Below are 25,583 nucleotides of genomic sequence, written 5' to 3'. Positions count from 1 at the left end.
GGAGTGAGGGAGAGAGTACACAGATTCTTGGATGTGGTGGGGGAGGTTCAGAGGAGGAGGGAGGCCTCCTGCATGGCGGGAGAATGCCACCTCACCCTCCAGTCCCTCTCTCCTGCAGCACCTGATGCTTCTCTACCTGATCTCATGTCCGCTGTCCATTCTTCCTCCAGATCCTGGAGGACCACTAGCATGATGCCCATTTCACTCCCATTCTTCTCGTGATTCATCTAAGGTGGAATAGCACAGAACTTATTCTTTTTCGGCAACGTGTTCAGCAAATTTCTGTGTAAAGTTTGAAAAATTCAACAATAACAATTGAAATGAACTGAAATGAAAATCGCTTATTGTCACGAGTAGGCTTCAATGAAGTTACTGTGAAAAGCCCCTAGTCGCCACATTCCGGCACCTGTCCGGGGAGGCTGGTATGAGAATCGAACCGTGCTGCTGGCCTGCTTGGTCTACTTTAAAAACCAGCGATTTAGCCCAGTAAGCTAAACCAGCCCCTCTTGATGAAGGTGTCGGCTACGTTTCACTAAACCATCACACAAAGTCTCCAGATGTGTCTTAAGTGTGCTGTTCAATCCTCCCACAGCAGGTGAACAGTGAAATCTGAACATGCATTTAAATAGCTTCCAAATCCTCATCAAAAACATGTTCACTCCCAAACAGCTGGCTGCTGTTAGGAGAGAGTGGTCAGTCAAACAAAATGCACCAAAATGATGTGCATCTTCTTTATTGAGTACTAATAGGTAATTTGGTTGACATCAGCCCCATTTCTCCATTTGTGGGGTGACAAGTTGTACTTAATGCAGGCTTAAACAGTACTGTAGCTTAAGATCCAAGCCTGGCCATCTTGGAGACACTTTAACACCCAAAGTATCTGGGAGAAACCATCTCTTTTAGAGTCCATGCAGTCGCTGACCGTGTGCGTATTCTCTCACGTTATGAAAGAGAAACGGCCCTTAAGCCAATCTAAATTCATCTTGAATTACAGCTTATGAAACCTAGCATACAACTGCATTTTGAACATCTAATGTTCTTGATAGAATATTCCAGATGTTTACTTCTCTTTGCGTATTTTTGTTCCCTTGAACACCGCTAAAACCTTACTGTTTAACTTATTAAAATTACCTGCCAATGCAATGTGGCCACCCATGTCCATCTGCTCATAGGCAAACAAGTGTAATGATATAAAAACAATGGCATTATTGGCAAGCAACACAGAGCCAACAATTTTTTTTTTCCCTGCCCTATTGATACTTATTTTAAAGTAGTCTGGCTTCAGCTTTATACTGTTTAATATTTTTCATGCTGAGACGAGTTCCACTTCTCAAAATTTCCCTTTCGTTCATAGAATGTAAACTTCTCTGTTGGCCACCATTGATAAGATAGGGCCCCGGGTCCTGCTGAAACATGTGTTATTCCTCCCCCCACTTTTGACCTTGGATGTGTGACACTGCTGTCAGCACTAAATCCATCCCAGAGCACAATGGCGTCAGGGAACTTCATCGCCGTGTTGTATCGGTGAGCTGTTGGGCAAAGATCGGACACCTACCCTCTTTTGGAATTGCAAGGAGGGTTTGGCAGGTCAAGGCGTGGGGGATAGCCAGGAGGTCACGGGGCAGTCAGGTTGCGTAGTATCAGTGGGTAGTCAGTGGGTTGAGTGGGGGAGGGGGGGTGGGAGTCACGGGGTCAGTGTTAATAATGGGGGGTGGGTGGTTGGGGTGGTCAGTTCACTTATTATCCTCATTATCCTGGAATTAGACTAGGATTTGGTTATCTGACATTCTCTGGGTAACTTTTCAGGTAAATAACAGAACGAGTCCAAAGCCGCTGACTGTTTTGCAGGAGATTCTGGGAAGAAGTGGAATTGCCCAGTGGAAGTTCAAATTTCCCAGGCAGCACCCCAGAGGTCAGTGCATCAGCACTTCTGTGGGGTCCCATCGACCATCTTTGGTCATACATCCGACCTCCAGTGTTCTAGGCCTATAAGTCCCAGAATTCTATTTGTTTTTATTGCTTATCCATCTTGGCATTGCACATGGTTTCGCTTAATGGTACTTTCCTGTTTTATTTTAAGTGTTCCTGTGCCAATTCTATAGTGGGCATCCAAGAACTGGGGTTGGATTCTCTGCCCCGCCGCGCCACATTTCTGCCCCTACCCGCCGGTGGGATTCTCTGTTACGCCGGCTGGTCAATGGGTTTTCTCATTGTGGAAAAACCCTGGGTGCCGACAAAATGGAGAATCTCGCCCCTGATCTTTCAGATTATTTTGTCAAATTCCTGAAACTCACTTCTTAACAGAACTGCAGGTGTACCTACATCACATGGATTCTAAATAGCACCTCCCCATCACCTCCCTAAGGCAATTATAGATGTGCAATACATGCTGGCCTTTTTAGCAATGCTCACAAAAAAGGTGCAAACTCTCCCCGCCTCCCTCCCAAAAGTCTTATACCTTGCCTAGTCTCTGTTCCTTCCTTTTTATCCAACTATTTATCTTCTACATTAGATTTTAGATTTATTAAAATAATAATTGGAATTATAATCTTTATTAGTGTCGCAAGTAGGCTTACATTAACACTGCAATGAAGTTACTGTGAGAATCCCCTAGTCGCCACACTACGGCGCCTGTTCGGGAACACAGAGGGAGAATTCAGAATGTCCAATTCACCTAACAAGCATGTCTTTCGGGACTACTGGGAGGAAACTGGAGAACCCAGAGGAAACTCATGCAGACACAGTGAGAACGTGCAGACTTCGCACAGTGACCCAAGCCGGGAATCGAACCCGGGACCCTGGGACTGTGAAGCAACAGTAAAATCCTTCATGTGGCACCTTGCCAGAAGCTTTAAAAATCCAAATAAATATACCATCAGGAGCTTTAGTTGCCTTATTTGCAATATATTTAAAGTCAAGGTTTGCCAAGCAGAATCTTCTCCTTGTAAATCCACATTGGCTATTTTTTAAATTAAACCACTGATGTATGTGCATGTTTCCAACTTACTCCATTAAATGGTTACCGTTAATGGATCCATTATTGATGTTAGACTAATTGCGTGGATCAGATTTGTTCCTCACTTTTTAAACATGAGTATCGTATCTGCTTCCATCCAGTCCAGTGGAACTCTACCAGTGCCAAATGATTCTTCTTCCATGATGTTTGAAGTGTATGAAAATGTTCCTCCATAGTCTCCTTCAATATGCTCGGAGGTTTGATATTTGGTCCAGGGATTTATTAGTTCTTTATTGCAAAATTAATAGAATCCTGCTTTGCATATTCTGCATCACAGAACAAACTGATTTTGCAAAAATACTGAATTTTTACACATCAACAAGTCATATTGTCATAAATATTCATTTTGTAGCAGCGACAATTTGAAATATTATTAGTGTATAACATCTCACGTAAATTTTTAAAACATGTCTGCAACAATAATCAAGAAATAGATAGGACAAGAAAATTAGATTTGTAAAGTATAATATTTATGAAAAAATATATAGTTTTTTAAAATATGACCAACAATCCACACATTAGTTGGTGTGATCTGACCACCAAGTAATTCCAAAATTAGATTTTAAATAATCACAGCTTAAAAATAAGAAGCGCCAGTCAGTTCCATCATTCTCTCTGTGCAATCATGACAGTTGTCTGTTAAAACATCATAATCTTCACCACATGCATGGATAAATTCAAGCATTTTTCTTCTATATGCTGGCCTTTCTTCCTCCACCTGTAACAGAAAATATAAACAAAAGATTACTAGGAAAATATTCAAAGTTTTCATGACACCCGAGTTCATCGACCTAGAATTTCAAGCACGCCCATTTTTAGCTACACAGTGAGGAAGGTGCAGCATATAATCCTTGTACCCAAATGGTGGGCGTGAGGCATCCCTGCCTTTAGGTGTCATTCCTCATTTTCCTGGAGTTGGCATGCTGTGCAGAGCTTCTGGCAAAGCATAATTGAAGACTGAAGCACTGCTGGCATAGTCACAGTTGTATGGATATTGTATGGGAGATAAAGGGTTAACAATTTCATGCAAATACTTGTGACAACCAGATGGTAATCAAGAGCAGTCACATATATATATGACGTGACGACCCTTGATTCTGCGAGTATTTAGGCATGAGATAGGGTAGTTGTGTATTTGAGAGTTCTGTAGTTATACAGTAGTCCCCCGTTATACCGCGCTCCGCAATACCGCGGTTCGCGATATACCGCGGGGGGGGGCTTATGGACCCCAACTGTCAGTTGTGTCAATTTCAGCGGCCGGCTGATTATTTCAGTGAGAGCAGCTTCCCTCTCCGGATCAAAGTGAGCTGGCCGCTGAAATTGACACTGCCCGCTGCTCTCTCCCTCCAATCCAACTTTTAAGTTTTAATGTTTCTGATTGGAGGGAGAGAGCAGCCGGCAGTGTCAATTTCAGCGGCCGGCTGATTGTTTCAGTGAGAGAGCAGCTTCCCTCTCCGGATCAAAGTGAGCTGGCCGCTGAAATTGACACTGCCGGCTGCTCTCTCCCTCCAATCAGAAACATTAAAACTTAAAAGTTGGATTGGAGGGAGAGAGCAGCGGGCAGTGTCAATTTCAGCGGCCGGCTCACTTTGATCCGGAGAGGGAAACTGCTCTCACTGAAATAATCAGCTGGCCGCTGAAATTGACACTGCCGAGGGGGGGGGGCGGGTGTTGGGGGGGAGAAGAGGGGGGGGCGGGTGTTGGGGGGGGGGAGAAGAGGGGGGGGCGGGTGTTGGGGGGGGGAGAAGAGGGGGGGGGCGGGTGTTGGGGGGGGAGAGGAGGGGGGCGGGTGTGGGGGAGACCCCCCTGTGGGTGTGGGGGAGACCCCCCCTGGGGGTGTGGGGGGAGAGAGGGTGGACCTGCGGGTGTTGGGGGAGAGAGGAGGGCCCTGCGGGTGTTGGGGGAGAGAGGGTGGACCTGCGGGTGTTGGGGGAGAGAGGGGGGGCCCTGCGGGTGTTGGGGGACGGGGGAGGAGAGGGGGCGAGCCGGAGGGTGTGGGGAGGGGGCGAGCCGGAGGGTGTGGGGGGAGAGGGGGCGAGCCGGAGGGTGTGGGGGAGAGAGGGGTCTAGTTGGAGGATGTGGGGGGAGAGGGGGCGAGCCGGAGGGTGTGGGGGAGAGGGGCGAGCCGGAGGGTGTTGGGGGGGGAGGGGGGAGAGAGGGGGGGGGGGGGGGGGGAGGGGGAGAGAGGGGGCGGGGGGGGGGCGGGAGGGGGGGGCGGGGGGGGGGGGAGAGGGGGCGGGTGGGGGGGGGGGAGAGGGGGGAGGGGTGGGGGAGGGGGGAGGAGGGAGAGGGGGGCGAGGGAGAGGGGGGGAGGGGGGGGGAGGGAGGGGGGAGGGGGGGGAGAGAGGGGAGGGAGGGGTGGGGGGGAGGAGGGGGGGGAGTGGGGGCGAGGGGGGAGCGGGGGGGAGGAGGGGGGGGGAGGGAGGGGGTTGAGAGGGGGGGGGGGGGGAGAGGGGGGGGAGAGGGGGGGGGAGAGGGGAGGGGAGTGGAGGGGGGAGGGAGTGGGGGAGAGAGGGGTGGGGGGAGAGGGGGCGAGCCGGAGGGTGTGGGGGAGAGGGGGTGAACCGGAGGGTGTGGGGGGAGAGGGGGCGAGCCGGAGGGTGTGGGGGGAGAGGGGGCGAGCCGGAGGGTGTGGGGGGAGAGGGGGCGAGCCGGAGGGTGTGGGGGGAGAGGGGTCTAGTTGGAGGAGTGGGGGGAGAGGGGGCGAGCCGGAGGGTGTGGGGAGGGGGCGAGCCGGAGGATGTGGGGGGAGAGGGGGCAAGCCGGAGGGTGTGGGGGAGAGGAGGCGAGCCGGAGGGTGTTGGGGGGAGAGGGGGCGAGTCGGAGGGTTTGGGGGAGAGGGGTCTAGTTGGAGGATGTGGGGGGAGAATGGGCAAGCCGGAGGGAAAAAAAAGAAATTGACACTGCCGGCTGCTCTCTCCCTCCAATCAGAAACATTAAAACTTAAAAGTTGGATTGGAGGGAGAGAGCAGCCGGCAGTGTCAATTTCAGCGGCCGGCTGATTGTTTCAGTGAGAGCAGCTTCCTTCTCCGGATCAAAGTGAGCCGGCCGCTGAAATTTTAATTGGATCCACGATGGGGGTTTTAAATTTATTTAAAAATCTATGCTAGCGCTTCCCATTGTGAGTCTACGGGGGTCTGACCTCTCCCCCCGCCCCCCCGTAGACTCACAATGGGAAGCGCTAGCATAGATTATTAAATAAATTTAAAACCCCCATCGTGGATATCCGCGGCTCGGATACAACACGGGTGGCTGTCTTGGACCCCAACACCCGCGTTATAAAGGGGGACTACTGTAGCACAGTTTATTTTAGCAACTTTTTAGGAATATGTTTTAATCTAATTGAAGTAGTGTTAATAAATCAGCTTTGTTAATTTCCTTAGCTTGAGGTTCTTTGTTCTAAACTACGCATTCAAGACATCCAGGCAAAGAAAACGGAGAACAGCAGCCTTCATGTAAGCAAGGAAGGGTTTGTGATAGAGACAGTGGGTGATGTGGGCTGGGGCGATGGGGGAACTGCAGAATGTGGCAATAATAGGGTAGTCCATGTTTGCTCAGTATGGGGTCAGCAGGAACTGCTCCTTCCAACTCCAAGTCCATATGAGGGACTTTTGCCAGTTAAAACAATTGCGAGTCAAACCAATGACAAGGGAATCCCTGGAAAATTTGAAAATCGAAAACGGGTTCTGCAAGATACACAAGATTCCAATTTGACTAAGTTATTTTAATGTCTTTGACATGCAGTTCTGCCACCAATACACCTACATGTCCAATATAGCTAGAAGTGCTCTTCTGGCTAGAAGTCAATGGCTTGTGCTTTTAGCATGCTCTATTAGGAATTCAGTAACCAGTCAGTGCTCAAAACAACAGGCACTGTGTGCCTCAATTCTTAGGCTGTGACATTTAGTTTTATAAGAGATAAAGAAAAGGGTTCCTCTATACCTTCCAGGCAAATGACAAGTGTTTGGCATCCTCAACCACAGTCTTAGATTTCCCAATCCTAGCAAATATTTCCACTCCTTTGTGAATAAGACATTTTTGCCCACCTGCCACTGTAACCCTAAAAACAGAAACAACTTTTATTTGCATATAGAAAACATGGCATTTTTATATAAAAGATAAATTGTGAATGCTGAGATTATTCTGAAATCAACGCCAGTGACATTTAACAGCTCACTTCAGTTTCTTGTTCACTTGTTAGAATCGGATTTTCAGAATGGGATTTGTCTTGTAAATCCCAGTTGAGCAGCAATGGGATTACTACAATTGAATCATGGGACCTATTTTAGGGAGGGAATAATCAGTTAGCATTCACACTCTGGTTACTGTCTAGTGACATCAGGAAGGTTCAGATTCAAGAGGGGCGTAGGAAGATGGGGGAAAGGGGGGTGGGGTTAAAGGGCAGGGGGTAGGAGAAGGGGAAGTGGGGGAGGGAACATCAACCAGGACGCAACGCAAACAAGGAAGGGGAACGAGAGAGAACATACGACAGCGAAGTACGCAGGTACAAACTCACCAGAAGTATACCATGGTAGCAACAAGGGCGCTCCTGGTATGTTCTAATACCAGGAGGCAACACCTCCAGCACAGGAACGGCACAGAGAGAGTGGCCGAGCTTTGGGGACACCAAAACCAGGGCCCCAACAATAATACCTTTACACCTCTGTTTTGTTCCCCTCCTGGAATTGTCCTCAGGTACCATATTCTCTTCCTGTACATATATAGGGGCTGGTTTAGCACACTGGGCTAAATCGCTGGCTTTTAAAGCAGACCAAGGCAGGCCAGCATGGTTAAATTCCCCTACCAGCCTCCCCGAACAGGCACCGGAATGTGGAGACTAGGGGCTTTTCACAGTAACTTCATTGAAGCCTACTCGTGACAATAAGCGATTTTCATTTTTCATTATAAGTATATACAGAATTTGTAAAGACTTCTGTGTTATTGCTTAATGTCCTCATGTCCTCTGCAATGTTACTATAAAATGCAAAACAATAAAAATAATTCAAAAAAAGAAAGTCCAGATTCACATGTACCTGTGATTTCAAATCCTTTGGTTAAATACTCTGCTGATAATTCATGTCAAGGTTCATACGAACAGGCGTTTTGAGTGAGATTCTGGATGGCAACTGATGACTGTATTCCGTACCCCAACAGGGAATCGGGGAGGAAAAGTGTTGGATTGCCATTTTAAAAAATCAACGACTAAATTAGGTTGACAGGACAGATGAAGGGCACAAGTGGAATTATGAGTTGAACTTTTGTAGAGCTGCTGACTAAGGTTTATTCGTGGTAAAATTGCAACTTCAGTAGAAATGCAGAAATGCAAACCAAGCAATAACAACAGCAGCATCCTGCATTTATATAGTGCCTTTAACATATTAAAATATTAAAAGATGTTGCAGAGGAGCAATACCAGGTGGTGTCAGATTGGCTGTTATTATAGACGTTAAGGGGCCGGAATTCTCCGGCCATTCGCTGGCGGCTGGATTCCCTGGTCCCATTGGCTGCGCACCCCCGCCAGCCAGTTTCCCGGCGGCGTGGGGTTGCTTCCATCGGAATTCCCACTGACAGTGGTGCGACCAGAGAATCCCGCCGTCGGCAAATGGCGTGCCACCGCCCGTTGCCGGGAAACGCATGGCTGGGAAATCGGAGAATCGTCGGAATTCTCTTTCCATCGAACTCCCTGTGTCTTATGACCCACTGTTCAATGTGATCATGTGATCAACCAAGGAAACAAGGTTTTTATGTTCCATCCACACTTCACACTTGAATGAAATATTTCTTCAGTTGTTTTTGGCTTCCTTCCAAATGCATCATCTATCTCTGAATCTTGCAACCAGCAACTTCTTTTTTTTTCCTCTTTTGCACTTGTTTGTTCATCTCATTGAAATTGTAATTATTGATGAACATGGAAAGTACTTAGCTTTAAGAGACTCAGCTCAAATCATTTAACCTTGATCTTGTAACAACTTTGTGGTATACATGGGTTGGAGGTGGCCAAGCTAGTCAACTCCATCCCCCACCCGGCCAGGACCTAGGCTGTGGACTGCCCGACCATCAGAGAGACAGCATGGTGGAAGTGATGGTGCTTCATGGAAACATTGAAAACAGGTGCAGGAGTAGGCCATTCGGCCCTTCCAGCCAGCACCACCATTCAATATGATCATGGCTGGTCTTGCAAATTCAGTATCCCACTCCTGCTTTCTCTCCATACCCATTGATCCCTTTAACTGCAAGGGCCACGCCCAGCTCCTTCTTGCATATATCCAACAAACTAGCCCCAGTAGCTTTCTGTGGTAGAGAATTCCTAATATTTCGAACATTGGAATCCTTGAGAGATCCTAAAGAGTGTTTGCTGATCCTGGCTTATCCTTTACCTTCTCATGCAATATGGATGGTGTCTTTATCTCGTAATTTATCATGCAATTCTTCTATAATCCTGGACGTTACAACCTTGTGATTATGTTGTTGATTAGTTATTGCTCTCCTTTTCCCTGCATGGGAGTGTGAGATGTGAGCATGAGGGTGGATGTTGTCGATTATCCTATTCTAGCAAAATCATATTGAGTCAATAATGTGAAGTGTGATCTGTGCATAATTTTACCCCTTTTTGTTATTATGCCTTATTGAGGAGCAATGAAAGACCACAGGAGGGCAATGAAAGACCACAGGAGGGCAATGAAAGACCACAGGAGGGCAATGAAAGACCCCAAAAGGAGGGCAACGATGAAAGACCCTGGAAGAAAGGCAACAAAAGACAATAAAATACCAAATGAAGGGCAACAAAAGAATTGTAGAATGGAAGCAAGTCAACACTTTGGCCGGAGACAGACTTGACCAACAGTGAAGCCTAAAGGGTTTGGCTGAAGTTAAGACAAGTAGAAATGAAGGTTCCAGGCGTGAAATGTATTTGTCCAGTGAGAACATGATGGATTTCCCTCATAAAAAATGCAAAAATTAAAGACATCAGCAGAAACTAGGAACTATTGAGCATAAAGTGAATCAGCAAAAAGAATTAAAGCTCTAGAGAAGACATTAAAACAAGATGAAATGACTGACCGCAAACTGGAAAACAAAGTTTCAAAATTGACAAAAGTTAAGAAGAATGAGAATTTAATGAGACAATGGAAAATAAGCTGAACCCATGAAAAAGCAACCGGAAAATAAGACCAAGTGCAGTGAAGAATTGAATCAGGAGAATAAGAGCTTGAAGAAAGGAGCTTGGCAATGAGAAGTTAATTAGTGGTAAAAACATTGGAATTGACAGCAGAATATGCAATTCAGTCAGAGAAAGAAACTGAGATTACAGGCCAGAACAAGATTCTGGAATGGTCACGTAAATGGAAAAGGACAATAACTAATATGATAAAATGGTCGATGAAAAAGATGCTAAATTGAAATATTGAAAAGAGAAGAAACTTTATCACACAACCTCAGAAACAGAGTACCTCCACCATTCCTTCACACGTGACAGGCTGCGATTGTGAAAGAAATGTCAAGACAGAAGACCGGGTTGGATTGTGATGATATGCGCCTGCATGCATTATAAGGTAAAGTGCTCGACAGGGCAAGAGTCAGTGTGGTATTGGAGAGTGGTACCACCCACATGGTGATGTGTGTAGTCACATGGTCAGAGGACAGTCTAGCACAGGACTTGGTAAGCAGCAAGCCTGCATGGAACAACTCCATGCAAGACTATATTTGGAACTGTACATAGTTAAAGTCTACCAGTAAAAGTGTTTATGTTTCGATTCACAAGCCTCAAGATTTCATTAATGAAAACCCATATTAAGTACATAATATGACATGGTGTTATAATATGAAACTTTTGTAGAAGATCAAGCTAGAACTTATTGGGACAATTGTCTCAATAGGCATTATTGGGCGCGATTTAATCAAAACATTTCTAAGTATAATTTTGGATGCGGTATTCTGGATGTTTCACAATGATGTCACTTAGTGCCGGAAATGAGTCCTCATGAGTCTTTCGCCATTACTGGCTGTCTCGCCATCTGATTCGCCAGATTCAACACTAACAAGGGGCAGCTGCTTTTAAATGCTCGCTCACCACTCACTCCCAGTCAACAAACAAGCATGAAAGCGAGCAGACCTGCTCCTCGCTTTGGTGATGCCGATCTGGACAGACATCTTGACAGTGTGAATGAGAGACAAGGCACCCTATTCTCCCAAGGGGGTCTGAGGATCAGCAGCAAGGCCACCAATACTACCTGGGAGGCAGTGGCAGCGGCTGTCAGTGCGGGCAGCATGACCAGGAGGACCACCGTATAATGTCGTAATAAAACCAACAACCTCCACTAAGCTACAAGGGTAAGTTCCCACCTCTATCCTGGCATCAGTCCCGCTTGTCACTCCCAAATTCTGAACACCCCACAACCACGACCCACAAATCACTGACTGACACCTCACACCCTCCCCACATTCGATCTGTGTGCTTGTTATTCACCACCCTCTGGTACCCACCAGCACAATCCCTTCATGTCCAGTTGCAGTGCCCACACATACACCAAGTCAATGGAGTCACGCCACTCTGTCAGAAAGCGGAAACCACCAGAAAGAGTAAATCTATGATGGACTGGTTGATTGGGTTAAATCTTAAAATTATTGGGGAATATATGGTTTAACTATCATCATTGTTTAAAAGGACTTAGAGGGGGAGGGATGTGGTATCCGGCCCTTTTAAGAGTCGATTGGCTGATAGGGTCACATGGTCCAGAAAAACTAGGGTCACATGGCCCAGAAAAACAATCAGGGAGGAGGGTAGTGGTTCGCCCTAGAATGCGAGAGCTGTTGCCTCAGATCAATTTGGACGCTGACTGGCATCCACAAAGCTGCAAGGCTCTGTAGGATAGTGGGCGAGATTCTCCGTTTGAGAGACTACGGGCGGGATTCTCTGTTTCTGAGACTAAGGGCTGGATTCTCCGATTGCGGACGCCAAATTCACATTCGCCAATTGGCCGGAGAATCCGTTTTGACGCCAAAATCAGGGCTGGCGCCTGTTTTCGGATGCTCCACCCCTTCCAAAACAGCATAATCGGTGAGTATTCCACACGCCGTTCGTCCCCTGAAGGCCCTCCCCAGATGCTCCGCCCCCAATGAGCTGACTTCCCGATGGCGTGGATCACTTGTGGTCTGAGGTTTTGTCAACTTCGCATGGCGGCTGCAGGATGCGTCCAGCGCCACCACAGTCGAGGGGGGAGCCGTTCCGCTGGCCAGGGGGCTTCGGCGGGGGCGAGGGGGGGGGACTGGTGGGGGGTGGTCTGGGGGATTGGCGAGGGAGATTACGGGGGGCACTATCTGGCAGGCGGGTCTGCGTGCGGCTACCTCCATGTTGTACGGCACGACCGCTGCAGGCCGCCGCCATGCGCATGCGCAGCCATGGACCCAGCAATTCTCCATCCATATCTGCAGATAAAGCCAGGGGTTTTATGTGGCGTGGCTGCTAGCCCCCCACCGGCCGGATCATATGTGCGGGGGCGGCGCCAACTTTTTGATCATAATAGTAGTCTCATGCTCTGGACATAGCCTGAAAATCAGAGAATCCAGCTCGAAATGTTGACGCCAACACAGAATCCATGGACTTTTACGACAGAAAAACCAGCGCCACAACTGGACCAATTCCGCTACCATTGAGGGGCTAGTACTGGTGCTGCATGATACACAATTGATTCCAATGGAAAACTGCGGGATTCGGGAGGCTGACAAGCTGCAGCCGCAAATACACATCGTCCTCCCCACACACACTCATCCCAACCAACAATATAGCACTGGCTGTGCTGGAGCGTTCACATACAGCTGATGGGTCGGCTGGGGCATAAGGGCACCCAGGGGGGTGGCCTTGGGGACACCTATACGATTGGTGGCACTAGGTTCAAAGTGGCCTGTTAGCGGTGTGCGCAGTTTCATGGCTGCCTTTCCGGCTGCGGCAATGGTGTTCTGTGCCCGTCCACCCCAACCCCACAGCCCACCTCCTAGCCACCTCCCGCTACTCCTCCGACCCTGGCAAAGCCCCCCGGCCAGCGGCACAACTGTCAGCAAACTATGGCGATGTTGGACGCCTTCCGTACCCCCCTCCCTCTCCCTCAGCAGCCACCACGCGGGAGTCACGATTTTTACAAGCACAAGTGAACCACTCCGTCGGAAACTCAGCCCATCGGAGGCAGAGAATTGCGGAGGCCCCGAGAATACCGGGTCGGACACGCTAATGACATGCAAACGGTGTCTACTGTACATGCGTTCTGGAATCCATTGATACCGCTGTCGAGGTGCTGGAGCATTGCGATTTGGCGTCAAATCAGCGCCTGCCATGATTTCGGTGTTGGAACCAATTCAATGGCCTTTCCAGATTTTGGCATCAGCTAACGGAGAATTCCGCCCGAGGTCTTCCTGTCGCAGAAGAATTGCAACTGATTTACATTCCCCTGGGATTGCAAAACTGGAAGCAAATCCGTATCCCTTGCCATGCAAATTTATGCATGACAAGGAATATGAGGGAAACCTGAGGGAATCCCACTATCAGGCTGCCCGCTCGAAATGGCAATTACAGGCTTGTACGATTGTAATGCACATAGGGATTGGAATGCATTTACCTCTCTTTGATGTGGTTGATGTTTGTCATCATTGGGGTTGTGGTAGTCACCACTGTTGCATTATATTGTATATACTGGTATTACGGTAAGGCCCCTGTACTACAGGTACGGGGGTAGATCCCTGCCTGCTGGCTCCGCCCAGTAGGCGGAGTATAAATATGTGTGCTCTCCGAACAGCAGCCATTTCGCCAGCTGCTGTAGGAGGCCACACATCTCTGTGTAATAAAGCCTCGGTTACATTCTACTCTTGTCTCGTCGTAATTGATAGTGCATCAGGGGTTTCACCACTTACAGCACTGAACCGTGAAGGGAGATGAATGAATCAAGACTGCAGTCAGTTTGTGGAAGCTGTCAATCACAACCCACTACTAGAACAAAATTAGTAACTTGCAGCTAATGGATCTGCGGGGTGGAAACGCAGATCATGGCTGTTCTCCTTCGAGGAATGGACACGTGAAGCCTCCAGAGCAGTGTTACATCTGTAATTATTGAACTGCCTCTGTCTGATCTGCTCCCCAACTTCCAGATACGGGCGCCTTTTCTTGGGGGGATGGGGCGGGGGGTCTGTGTGGGGAGGGGTCTGTGGAGAGGGTCCCTTTAGTCAGGAGGTCTCTGTGGGAGGTCCCTTCAGTCAGGAGATCTCTCTGGGGAGGTCCTCCAGTTAGGGACTCCCAGGGGGTCTCCCTATTAAGGGGGTCCCTAGGGGTGGTCTCCCTATTAAGGGGGTCCCCTGGGGGGGGTCCCTCTATTAAAGGTAAAGTCGCCATAATCACAGATGACCATAGGCTGCTTCCTCTTTGAGGGGGAGACTTGACTGGTGGTGATTTAACCCGAGGATCACCACACGTTGGGCTTGCTAATGATGTGCAAAAGGTGCCTATTGTACGTGCGGAGTGAAACGCGTTGACGCTATTTTCGAGGTGACTGACAATCGCAATTTGGCGCCAAATCGGCACCTGCCCAGATTTTGGCGTCAGAACCTATTATCTGTCAAATTGCATTTCCCGATTTTGCTGTCTGCTAACGGAGAATTCACCCTGGCTGTTTCATACCTAGCTGGTGAGCCAAAGTTACACATAGAAACATACATAGAAAAATAGAAGCAGGAAGAGGCCATTCGGTTCTTCGAGCCTGCTCCGCCATTCGTTATGGATCATTGCTAATCATCAAGTTCAATACCCTGATCCCACCTTGCCCCCATATCCCTTGATTCCTTTAACCCCAAAAGCTATATCTAATTATTTCTTGAATTTACTTAACATTTTGCCCTCATCTACTTTCTGTGGTAGTGAATTCCGCAGGTTCACCACTCTCGGCGTGAAGAAATTTCTCCTCACCTCAGTCCTAAAAGATTTGCCCCTTATCCTCAAACTATGACCCCTAGTTCTGGACTCCCCTACCATCAGGAACATTCTTTCTGAAACTACCCTGTCTAATCCTGTTATAATTTTATAAGTTTCTATGAGATCCTCTCTCATTCTTCTAAACTCCAATGATTATAATCCGAACCGACTTAGTCTCTCCTCATATGACAATCCTGCCATCCCAGGAATCAGCCTAGTCAACCTTTGCTACGCTCTCAACATAGCAAGAACATCCTTCCTCAATAAGTACTCGAAAACTGCATACAATAATCCAGGTGAGGCCTCACTCATGCACTATACAATTGCAGTAAAACATCCCTATTCCTATACTCAAATACTCTCACTATGAAGGCAAACATACCAATTGCCTTCTTTACTGCCTGATGTACCTGCACGCTTAGTTTCAGCGACCAATGCATAAAAACACCAAGATCTCGTAGAGTACCCATGTCTCTCAATTTACATCCATTGAAATAATAATCTGCCTTCCTATTTTTGCGACCAAAGCGGATAACCTCACATTGATCCACATTGTAATGCATTTGCCATGCATGTGCCCACTTTGCATCCTCCTCACAGCTCACTTTCCCACCCAACTTTATATCATCTGCAAATTTGGAAATACTACATTTAGTCCCCTCATCCCAATCATTAATCACTGCCTGCCAATCAGAAAGAGACACATTTATTCCAACTTTGTGCTTCCCGTCTGCTAACCAGCTTTCTATCCAGCTCAAGACACTAACTGCAATCCCATGCACTTTAACTTTACGTAGTCATCTGCTATGTGAGACCTTGCCTAAAGCTTTCTGAACATCTAATTGACCACATCTACCGTTTCTCCCTGGTCAACTCTACTAGTTACATCTTCAAAGAATTGTAGTAGATTTGTCAAGCATGATTTTCCTTTCGTAAATCCATGTTGACTTTGTATGATTATACCACTGTTTTCCAAATGCTGTGCTCTGAAATCCTTGTTAATGGACTCCAGCAACTTCCCTACTACTGATGTTAGGCTCACTGGTCTATTGTTCCCTGTTTTCTCTCTACCTCCTTTTTTTGAATAGTGGGATTATATTAGCTACCCTCCAATCTGTAGGAAGAATTTTAGAGCCCAAAGAATTTAAAAATGACCACCAATAGATCAATTATTTCTCGAGCCACTTGCTTAAATACTCTGGGATGAAGATTACCAGGCCCTGGAGATTTATCTGCCTTCAATCCCGTTAATTTTCCCAAATCAAGGGCTGGGTTCTCCGCAGCCCAACACCATAATCGTGGCCGGTGCCGAGGCAGAGAATCCAGTTTGCCACTGTAATCTGGCCCGGCGCCGATCCGGTGATTCTCTGGGCACCGAAAATAGGCGTTACCGCGGAGTACGCTGGGGGCCCATTGTCAGAGGCCCGCTGAGCAAACCTCTGCTTCCGACCAGCCGAGTTCCCGACGGCCTGGAACTAACCACCTATTGCCGGACGGGATACTCGCGTGGCGGCTACGGACTCGGTCCGTGGCTACTCTGGTTAAGGGCAGGGGCATTGGAGACGGGGTGGGGGCCCTTATAGGTGGCCGGCGATCAAAGGAGCGGGGTTTCAGGCTCGGGCGCGTGGCCTGAGAGGGTTTTTTTGTCTGGCTCCGCGGTCCGAGTCCACCATGGAGCATGGTGCTGCCGCTGGAAGTCGCCGTCGTGCGCATGCGCAGCCCCTGACCCGAAGGTACGGAGGCCATAACTGCAGAAAAAGCTGCGAGATTCACTGTGGTTCCCTCCTAAGCCTCCTGCAGGGCTTAGAATTCGTTTAACTTTTTTCTAGGAATTTCGGGAGTAAAACGCCACCGTTTTTACGCCAGCATGGGGACATAGTCTCATTCTGGGAGAATCCAGACCCATTTCTTTACTCATACTTATTTCCTTCAGCTCCTCACTGAAACATGTTTTTCTCAGAACGTCCTTTGTGAAGGCAGAATCTAAGTATGAATTTAGTTCCTCAGCAATACCCTGTTATGAGTTCCACCATTTCTGACTGTAAACATTAGTTTTAGCAATCTTTTCTCTTTACATATCTCTAGAAACTTTTACAGTCTGTTCTTATGTTCCCCGCTAGTTTCCTTTCATATTGTATTTTCTCCTACTTAATCAATCCCTTGGTCCCCTTTGCTGAATTTTAAACTGTTCCCAATCCTCAGGTCTATTGCTTTTATGCCTCTTTTTTGAATCTAATTCTATCTCTAATTTCCCTTGTAAGCCATGGTTTGGCCACAGTTTAGTCACCTTCCAAAACCTCGACCACTACCATCTAGAAGGACAAGAGCAACAGACACCTGGGAAAACTACCACCTGGAGGTACCCCTCGAAGTTACTCACCACCCTGACTTGAAAATATATCGTCGTTCCTTCACTGTCCCTCGGGCAAAATCCTGGAACTCCCTCTCTATCAGCATTGCGGGTGTACCTACACCTCAGGAACTGCAGTGGTTAAAGAAAGCAGCTCAACACACCTTCTGAAAGGCAACTCGGGACGGGCAATAAATGTTGGCCTAACCAGCGACGTCCACATCTCGTAAATTAATAATAAAATAAAATTCCTTTTCTTGCGCCAAATAGAAATAAAGAACTTTTGGAATTCACCTATTCATTCCTTGAATGCCTGTCCTCTATCCTTCCTTTCAGTAATGTTTCCCAGTCCATTAGAGCTAGCTCATGCCTTATACCATCATCGTTACCTTTATTGATTTTCAGGACCCAGGCAAGTGCTCAGTTTTTATTGGACACTCAGCGCTCACAGGCTGAAAATCCTATATTTTTGGATAAAGCACCTTATATGCTCGCCAATAGGCTGTGAGTGGACAGTCTGCCTCAGTGAAAGGAAACAAAATAATTAACCTTTGCAAATAAATGTGACAGTGCATAGTGGTGACAGTAATTGGTATGGAATGGGAACCAAAGCCAAAGTGTAAATTCCACCATACTATCTGCCGGTATGACACCCAACTGAGGCCTAGGATTGTCGTTGGATCCCAGGCCACAGCTCAGAGAGAGGTCACGCGGTGTGAGCATCGGGGGAATGCGGTCGTCAGCAAGGGATAGACGGCTGCTCTTAGTGACCCTCCCCATTCCGGTTGCCAGATCCCTTGATCAGGCACCGAGTGCCTTTGAACAAGGGATTCTCCCCCCTCTCCCAGGAGTCTGTAAGCAACCCTGTACTGCTTTGCTTGTCATGCTCCAGTGTGGCAGGCCACTGGCCTGTCACTGGGTTAACACCATGGGCCTTCCCAAACACAAGTTGTTGTTGTTGAATCAGTGCACCGAATCTAGGCACCATCCAATCACCCTGCTCACGTCCCTCTCAGTTGCCCTATTTGTCATGATTCAGTTTACAATCAGTGAATAAAAATTACAAATATTTAGTTTACCTTACTCCTGAATGTTTCAAAGGTCCCATCATTATCCAAGGAAGGTACTTCAAAGGCCGCACAACCTTTTCTGCTTTTACCACATATTGATTGTACATTGTGCTGCATTGAGGTACTGATTGGAAGTAACTGGGGAGGTGTTGATCTGCACAATTACAAACATAATTATCAGAACAAATTCATTGCCTTCTTATTTATCCATAAAGTGGCAGAAACAGCTAATCATGAAGTAATTAAATGACATAATTGCTAGCTCTGGAATGCTTTATTCATACAAATTATGTTGTGACAGATTGTACTGCATGGCTTAAATTATATCTTAATTAGCTGAGATGAAAAGAATCAGAAATGTAATCTCCTTTTACAAATCACAGTGATTTTACAATATAATAATTGTTTGCAAGCTTGTAAAATGTTAAGATTACCTTTAACACAATGGGTGGGATTATAGGGTTTCCGGCAGGATGAGGGAGAGGGGGAATGGGAAGTTCATGGTCCACTCGTTCCTGCCTCCAATTAGTGGCCACTTAGGGAATCATATAGCAAATGGAATGTGTGGATGGAACATTTGGTGGGAGTGGGGTTAGGTCATGAACTGGAAGTGGGTCACAGCCACCCATTTAAAAATAGGCTGACTATGAGTTGGTGGCAGTTGCGTGAAAAATCCAGTGCCTCATTCAGTATCCTTATCAGGGAAGAAATACCATCTGAGCATACCTGTCCCATTCCACTTCTGGCTAAGGAGTCCAATTCTACCCTTTAACTCAGTTTGTCTTTCCACTGCGAGGCTAAAAGACCACCTATTCCCAGTATTTTCTATTACCGTGGATGCACGGTTGCACAGTGGTTAGCACAGTTGCTTCACAGCGCCAGGGTCCCAGGTTCGATACCCAGCTTGGGTCACTGTCTGTGCGGAGTCTGCACGTTCTCCCCTTGTCTACGTGGGTTTCCTCCGGGTGCTCCGGTTTCGTCCCACAATCCAAAGATGTGCAGGTGGATCGGCCATGCTAAATTGTCCTTAATGTCCCAAAAGATTAGGTGGGGTTACTGGGTTACGGGGATCGGAGGGAGATGTAGGGCTTAAGTGGGGGTGCTCTTTCCAAGGGCCGGTGCAGACTCGTTAGGCCGAATGGTCTCCTTCTGCACTGCAAATTCTATGTTCTAGAATCCTTATCACCTCTTACAGCTGCCAGGCTAAACGATGGGGCTCAGAGCGCAGACAGCCACACAGTTCAATGATGACTTCCTGCTCATACCCAGACTCATCGTCAGCAGATTGGGCTGAATCCATCAGATCATCTCCGCCAAGGCATCTGCTCTGGAATGCCAGGTTGTGCATGGCATGAGAATTGGTGAGAAAAGAGCCAGGGATTATGGCAGAGAGCCACAAGCACGGTCCAAACATCAAAATCACATGTTGAGTAGGTGAGTGATGGATGTGCGGCTCCCATTGCACCACATCTAAGCCTCTGTCTGCAGTGTTCTCATGGGGCCATAGTGATCTCTTCAGTGGGTATCCCTTGTCTCCAAGAAGCTAACCCTCCAATAGCTCTGGTAGACAGAAAATCCGTGGCACCTGGGAATGCCTTTGGATGTAAGAATTGTGACTACTCAAAAAAAGAGTTGTGACTACTCCCAGGATAGCAGGCATCCATCTGCATAATCCTCTAATGATAGGGCGGCACATGGCACAGTGGTTAGCACTGCTATCTACGGTGCTGGTTTGAAAACCAGCTCTGAGTCACTGTCCGTGTGGAGTTTGCACATTCTCCCCGTGTCTGCATGGCTTTCACCGCCCCCCACAACCCAAAGATGTGCAGGTGAGGTGGATTGGCCACGCTAAATTGTCCCTTAATTGGAAAAACAAATAATTGACTGCTCTAAATTTATTTTTTTTAAATGATCTCTAATAATGATCCTCACACACAATTTGGACATTGATGGAATGAAAACCTTTATGATTGACACTTGCCCCAGGCTGGCCATATTGAGTTTTGATAGACACTTGTGTGCTCCAGCAATATACACAATATATGACTGTCTCAGCCTGACTAATGTCATTGGTAGTAAAGAAGATTCTGAGGAACAAAGGGTATTTGACATGTTTATACTTACATCCATGAAGGCAGAAGGGCAGGTTAATGGGGTGGTGAAAAAGATATATAGGGCACTTCACTTTGTCAGTCGAAGCATAGATTACAAAAGCAGGGAGTTCATGATGGATCTGTATAGAACTTTAGTGAAGCCACAGCTGAAGTACTGTGTGCAATTTTGGTCACCACATTATAGGAAGGATGTGATTGCACTGGAAGAGTTGCAGAGGAGATTCACCAGGATGTTGTCTGGGTTGGAACATTTAAATCATGAAGAGAGGTTGGATAGGCTTGGGTTGTTTTTGTTGGATCAGAGATGACTGAGGGGTAACCTGATTGTGGTGCTGGCGATTATGAGGAGCATGGACAGAGTGGATAAGGAGCAGCTGTTCCCCTTAGTTGAAGGGGCAGTCATGGGGGGGGGGGGGGGGGGGGAGGATACAAATTCAAGGTGAGGGGCAGGAGGTTTAAAGGGGATGTGAGGGAAAATCGTTTTAGCCAGAGGGTGGGTCTGGAATGCACTGCCTGGGAGGGTGGTAGAGGTAGGTTGCCTCACATCCCTTAAAAAGTATCTGGATGAGCATTTGGCACATCATAATGTTCAAGGCTATGGGCCAAGTGCTGGTAAATGGGGTTAGGTAGGTAGGTCAGGTGCTTTTCACATGTTGGTGCAGACACGATGGGCCGAAGGGCCTCTCCTGCACTGTGAGATTCTGAGATGAAGCAATTCGCTCGCTTAAACGTTGCTTCAGTGACTACATTTACACAATGGTGATCTGAAGCTTGATATATGCCACAAAGGTCTCCAGCAGGTTCCTGGAATGAGCCCAGTGTGTAGGATGGCCACAAAGATAATTTCAAGTTATCTCACCAACCAGCAATGCACCAATGGAGGTCCCGGTCTCCCAGGAGAGAGACAGTCTGAAAAGGCACTGGCACTCTGAGAGCTGAAGGTAATTCATCCTCTGCCTGTGGACTCTCTTCAGGATAATGTTTTCTGTTGCCATGGACTGGCTGTTGTTGCCTGTCTTGTTCTGACCCTTGTACAGGTCCCACAGCAGCAGGCCCCTCACCTATCTGGACTGCCAGGTGCACCTGCCTCTGGACAGCTGGCCCCTCTCTCTCCTTCTCCTTATTTCCTCCTCACAGAAGGACCTTCCTCCTGGGTGCACAATCCCCATGGGACAGTCATCCCTGGTGTACCTGCTGGAGTTTTCAGTCTCCAGGATAGCCCTGTCTCAAGACCTCCTTCCCTCCCACTCTCTCTTTATTTGTAAGGTCAGCCTTTAAATACTTAAGGGGCGCCATTGACTGGCCTTGTCACGCCCGACTTGGTGTTGGGATGTGGCCATTGACTCTTGGGGGGGCCTTTCATGAGATTCACGATGCTCAAAACATCTTGCGAGATTCACTTAAATCTCGTGAAACATCGCAATATGGATCTCACCCTCAATGGGCATGATTCAGATTGGAATATTTAAATGAGCACAAACGTGAACCAGGTGTAATGGCACCTGGGGGGAGGGGGGTGTCTCTCAGGCCATTGGACACCCACTGGTGGTCCGGTACAGGGCAGGGTGCCAACCTAGCTCTCCCTCTGGCATCTGGGCAGCTTGGCACTGCCAGCCTGGAACCCTGGCAGAGGCACCTGGGCACCGTGGCAGAGCCATCCTGGCATTGTCAGGGTGCCAGGTTGGCACTGACAGATGTTCCCGGGGGTTTCCCGGTGGCCTCCCTAAGGGTGGGGGGTTGAGAAGGGTCAAAAATGCCGGGGGGGGGGAAAGAGAGAGAGATACGGGTAACCTTCTAAAATAGCGCCCCGATCTGCGAGGAGTATTTCCTGCTGGTGAGTTTCAGTTCAGTTATAAATCTCTCTAATCATAAAATCATAGAATCCCTACAATGCAGAAAAAGGCCATTTGGCCCATCAAGTCTGCATCAACCCTTCGAAAGACCACCCTACCTAGGCCCAATACCCCATCCTACTCCTATAAACCCACCCTACGGGGCAATTTAGCATGGCCAATCCACCGAATCTGCACATCTTTGGATTGTGGGAGGAAACCGAAGCACCCGGAGGAAACCCACGCAGATACGAGGAGAATGTACAAACTTCACACATTGACCCGAGGTCGGAATCGCACCTGGGTCCCTGACATTGTGAGGCAGCAGTGCTAACCACTGTGCCACCATGCTGCCTTTAAGTGTGGTCTCGGCAGACAAAATCTCCCTGAGGCTGAAAAAACGGCAAACAACCATTGAATAGTGCGGCACCGAGAAACACCACACCAAACGTGCCATTCAGCAGACTTTAACTCAAGTCTGCTGAATCACAGCCAAGAAATAAATTCTACTTACAGCCAAATTCTGGCACCGTGCTGCCTCCTCATAACTACGTAAATCACTCTCAATATATTTCCCAGGCTTTAATAGGCTCAATTGTTTTTGCTAATTGTTATTTTTTAAATGGCGGCGGATTTCCAATTTTGCCGCCTGCTCACTTTCTGTATTATCAGAAACTGGCTGTTTGACCAAGGATTGCCGACCCAATATTATCACTTGAATGAAATTAAAATCACTTATTGTCACGAGTAGGCTTCATTGAAGTTACTGTGAAAAGCCCCTAGTCACCACATTCCGGCGCCTGTCCGGGGAGGCTGGTACGGGAATCGAACCGTGCTGCTGGCCTGCTTGGCCTGCTTTAAAAGCCAGCGATTTAGCCTGGTGAGCTAAACCAGCCCCTTCATATTTAATGTGAGTTCAGGGGAGCCCCGGTTTGCCACTGTAATATCTAGCCCAAGACCAGGGGCTGGTTTAGCTCACTAGGGGCTGGTTTAGCTCACTCAGCTAAATCGCTGGCTTTTAAAGCAGGCCAGCAGCACGGTTCGATTCCCGTACCAGCCTCCCCGGACAGGCGCCGGAATGTGGCGACTAGGGGCTTTTCACAGTAACTTCATTGAAGCCTACTCGTGACAATAAGCGATTTTCATTTTCATTTCATTTTCAGAACAAACTTTCAGACAATCTTAAAATGCAGGAAATTAACAAACTTGATTTTGGGCTGAAACTTGGCCTTGTCATCAAATTAAATTGTATTTGTCGGAAACAATACAAACCGTATGATGGCCACAATTCTAGTGAAGTGGCAGAGCGGAAAATGTCTAGATCTGTTTGGATTTTGGCAATTACCCCCATCTTTGCGATTTTGGGATTGCTTCTTCAGGCAGTTGATATTTATATTTAAGGATTCATCTTTATATATTTGCAAAAGAAAGGCGACTTGTTGAACATGCACCCTGTCAGGAGGACTGGTGAACTGCCTTTCGTTTGGTCCCCATCATTTGACCCAGTGACCCAACCAGGTGTTGAACTCCTGCTAATAGCGCTTGGGGTCAGAGGAGCCACAAGCTCTAGATTCTTTAATATGTTCAATTCAGTCAACTAGTTTAATTGCTGTTTATTATTTTAACTAACTCAGTAAATTATTTTTTATTCTTCTCTGAGTTACTAAGCCAATGAGTGTGCAGAGTGGACGGGGCAAACCCCTAACCCATCTACTTGCTCCAAAACTAATTCAATTTATAGTCCACAGACAAGGGACATCCCAGATCCAAGCTGACAAGAACAGATACTAACTACACCTGATCTCAAGCGTGATCTTACGCTTGATCATCGCCCGATTTAACTGACTTGGTTCCATAGTTCATGTTAAATATGTACCAGATGAACTTTGCTGAGCGGGCCAGCTGTTGGCATCAGCATATTTTAGTCAGTGTTGGATTGAATAACCAATGCAAACAAAACAAAAACCTGAGGGCGCAATTCATTGAAATGATAATTTGAAATGGTTATGTTACCAAGGGATAGAATGACTAAAAACTCCTGATCATTTCAATTAAGTGCATATGTGATTGAATACTCACTATTTACTTCCCTGTTACCACGCCGATGTTTACGGATACTACGCATAGTGACACCATCGGAACAGAACACGACCAGGAACACGAGGAGCATGGAGCTGCAAAAACCTGGGAAGAAACAGAATGAAGAATATACAAATTTACTGTTATCAATCGCAAATGATCATCAAGAATTTTTCTTTTCCAAATGAAAAGGTAGTGTTCTGCTTATTTGTCATGTAATTATTTGGACAGAGATAAACGTTCACTATTGACGAGATAGGAAGCAAGTTCCCAATTCAATAAAACAAACTGCTATGAATGGTCCCTGTGCACACAAATTCTCCCGCAATCTGCTGATTGCTGTTGTCTGATAAATACTCTCCATTTATATGATTTCTGTTTTACTGAAAATACCTGTCACATTTTTTTCATTAATTTGGCAGTGTGATATCTCCAGTATCTCTGGACTAGCTTTATGGATCATTAGTATGCAAACCATTTGCTATCCCACAAAAAAACTCCACACTTGGTGTGTGGCAGAACTGAGTTAATTCTGCATTAAAATTCCTGGAGGCAGAGAAAATATGGCTTTGTGAACAGATCTGAGTGACAACAAAACAAATCATTTGCATCTAATTATAAGTTCATGACAGTACCAGGTAATTAAAATTTTTCTGAAATAATCCCTCGAAAATGGAGTCTGTTTAAGTTATTTTCAAAAGCATGTGTGGAGAGAGCTATTAACAACATAAAACATTCCATGATGCAACCATGTTCCATTCTTTCTCTGCCTATTAAGAGACAATTGTTTGAAACACAATAGTTTCCCTCATCAATAAGAACATCTCTGATCATTTTCAACCCTCATTCCCCTTTCCATCATCCATCCTATCCTTCTCCGTCTCTGAAAAATCTATCCTCAAAGTCACTTACAGCTGCATTTTTAAAATCCCAACTGTCTATCTTTTGGTCCAACATTTGCTACAATATTCCTGCAGCAACTGATTTTCTCAACTATACCCTCAGCTCCAGGATTGAAGCAGTCTACACTAAAGTCATTACTCCCTTTCACCATGGCTAATCTCTGTATGGCCATTCTCCTGGTAGGGCCCTCATCTCTGCTATGTCCAAGGGATGCAGGCTTAATCGGAAAAGGCAGCCAACTGGTTTAACCACTCACCTCCGAATATAAC

General features: G+C 47.0%; 1 protein-coding gene across 2 annotated transcripts; it reads right to left on the bottom strand.

The window, feature by feature from the left end:
* Positions 1-3,464: 3,464 nt before the first annotated feature.
* Positions 3,465-24,521, bottom strand: LOC119972949. Of its 2 annotated transcripts, none has more exons than XM_038810481.1 (4): positions 24,412-24,521; positions 18,396-18,540; positions 6,959-7,076; positions 3,465-3,734 (listed from the first exon to the last, which is right to left on the bottom strand). In XM_038810481.1, the coding sequence occupies exons 1-4, from the start codon at positions 24,500-24,502 to the stop codon at positions 3,594-3,596; spliced, it is 495 nt and encodes a 164-aa protein (XP_038666409.1). In that variant the 5' UTR covers positions 24,503-24,521; the 3' UTR covers positions 3,465-3,593. The 2 variants fall into 2 exon arrangements, with proteins under 2 accessions (XP_038666409.1, XP_038666410.1); XM_038810482.1 differs by lacking the exon at positions 24,412-24,521 and adding an exon at positions 18,821-18,937.
* Between the last annotated feature and the right edge of the window lie 1,062 nt (positions 24,522-25,583).

The sequence above is a fragment of the Scyliorhinus canicula genome, chromosome 10 (assembly GCF_902713615.1).
Source record: "Scyliorhinus canicula chromosome 10, sScyCan1.1, whole genome shotgun sequence".
Classification (NCBI taxonomy): domain Eukaryota; kingdom Metazoa; phylum Chordata; class Chondrichthyes; order Carcharhiniformes; family Scyliorhinidae; genus Scyliorhinus; species Scyliorhinus canicula.
The sequence above is the reverse complement of the archived record's forward strand: the minus strand, read 5'-3'. Positions and strand labels throughout refer to the sequence as shown.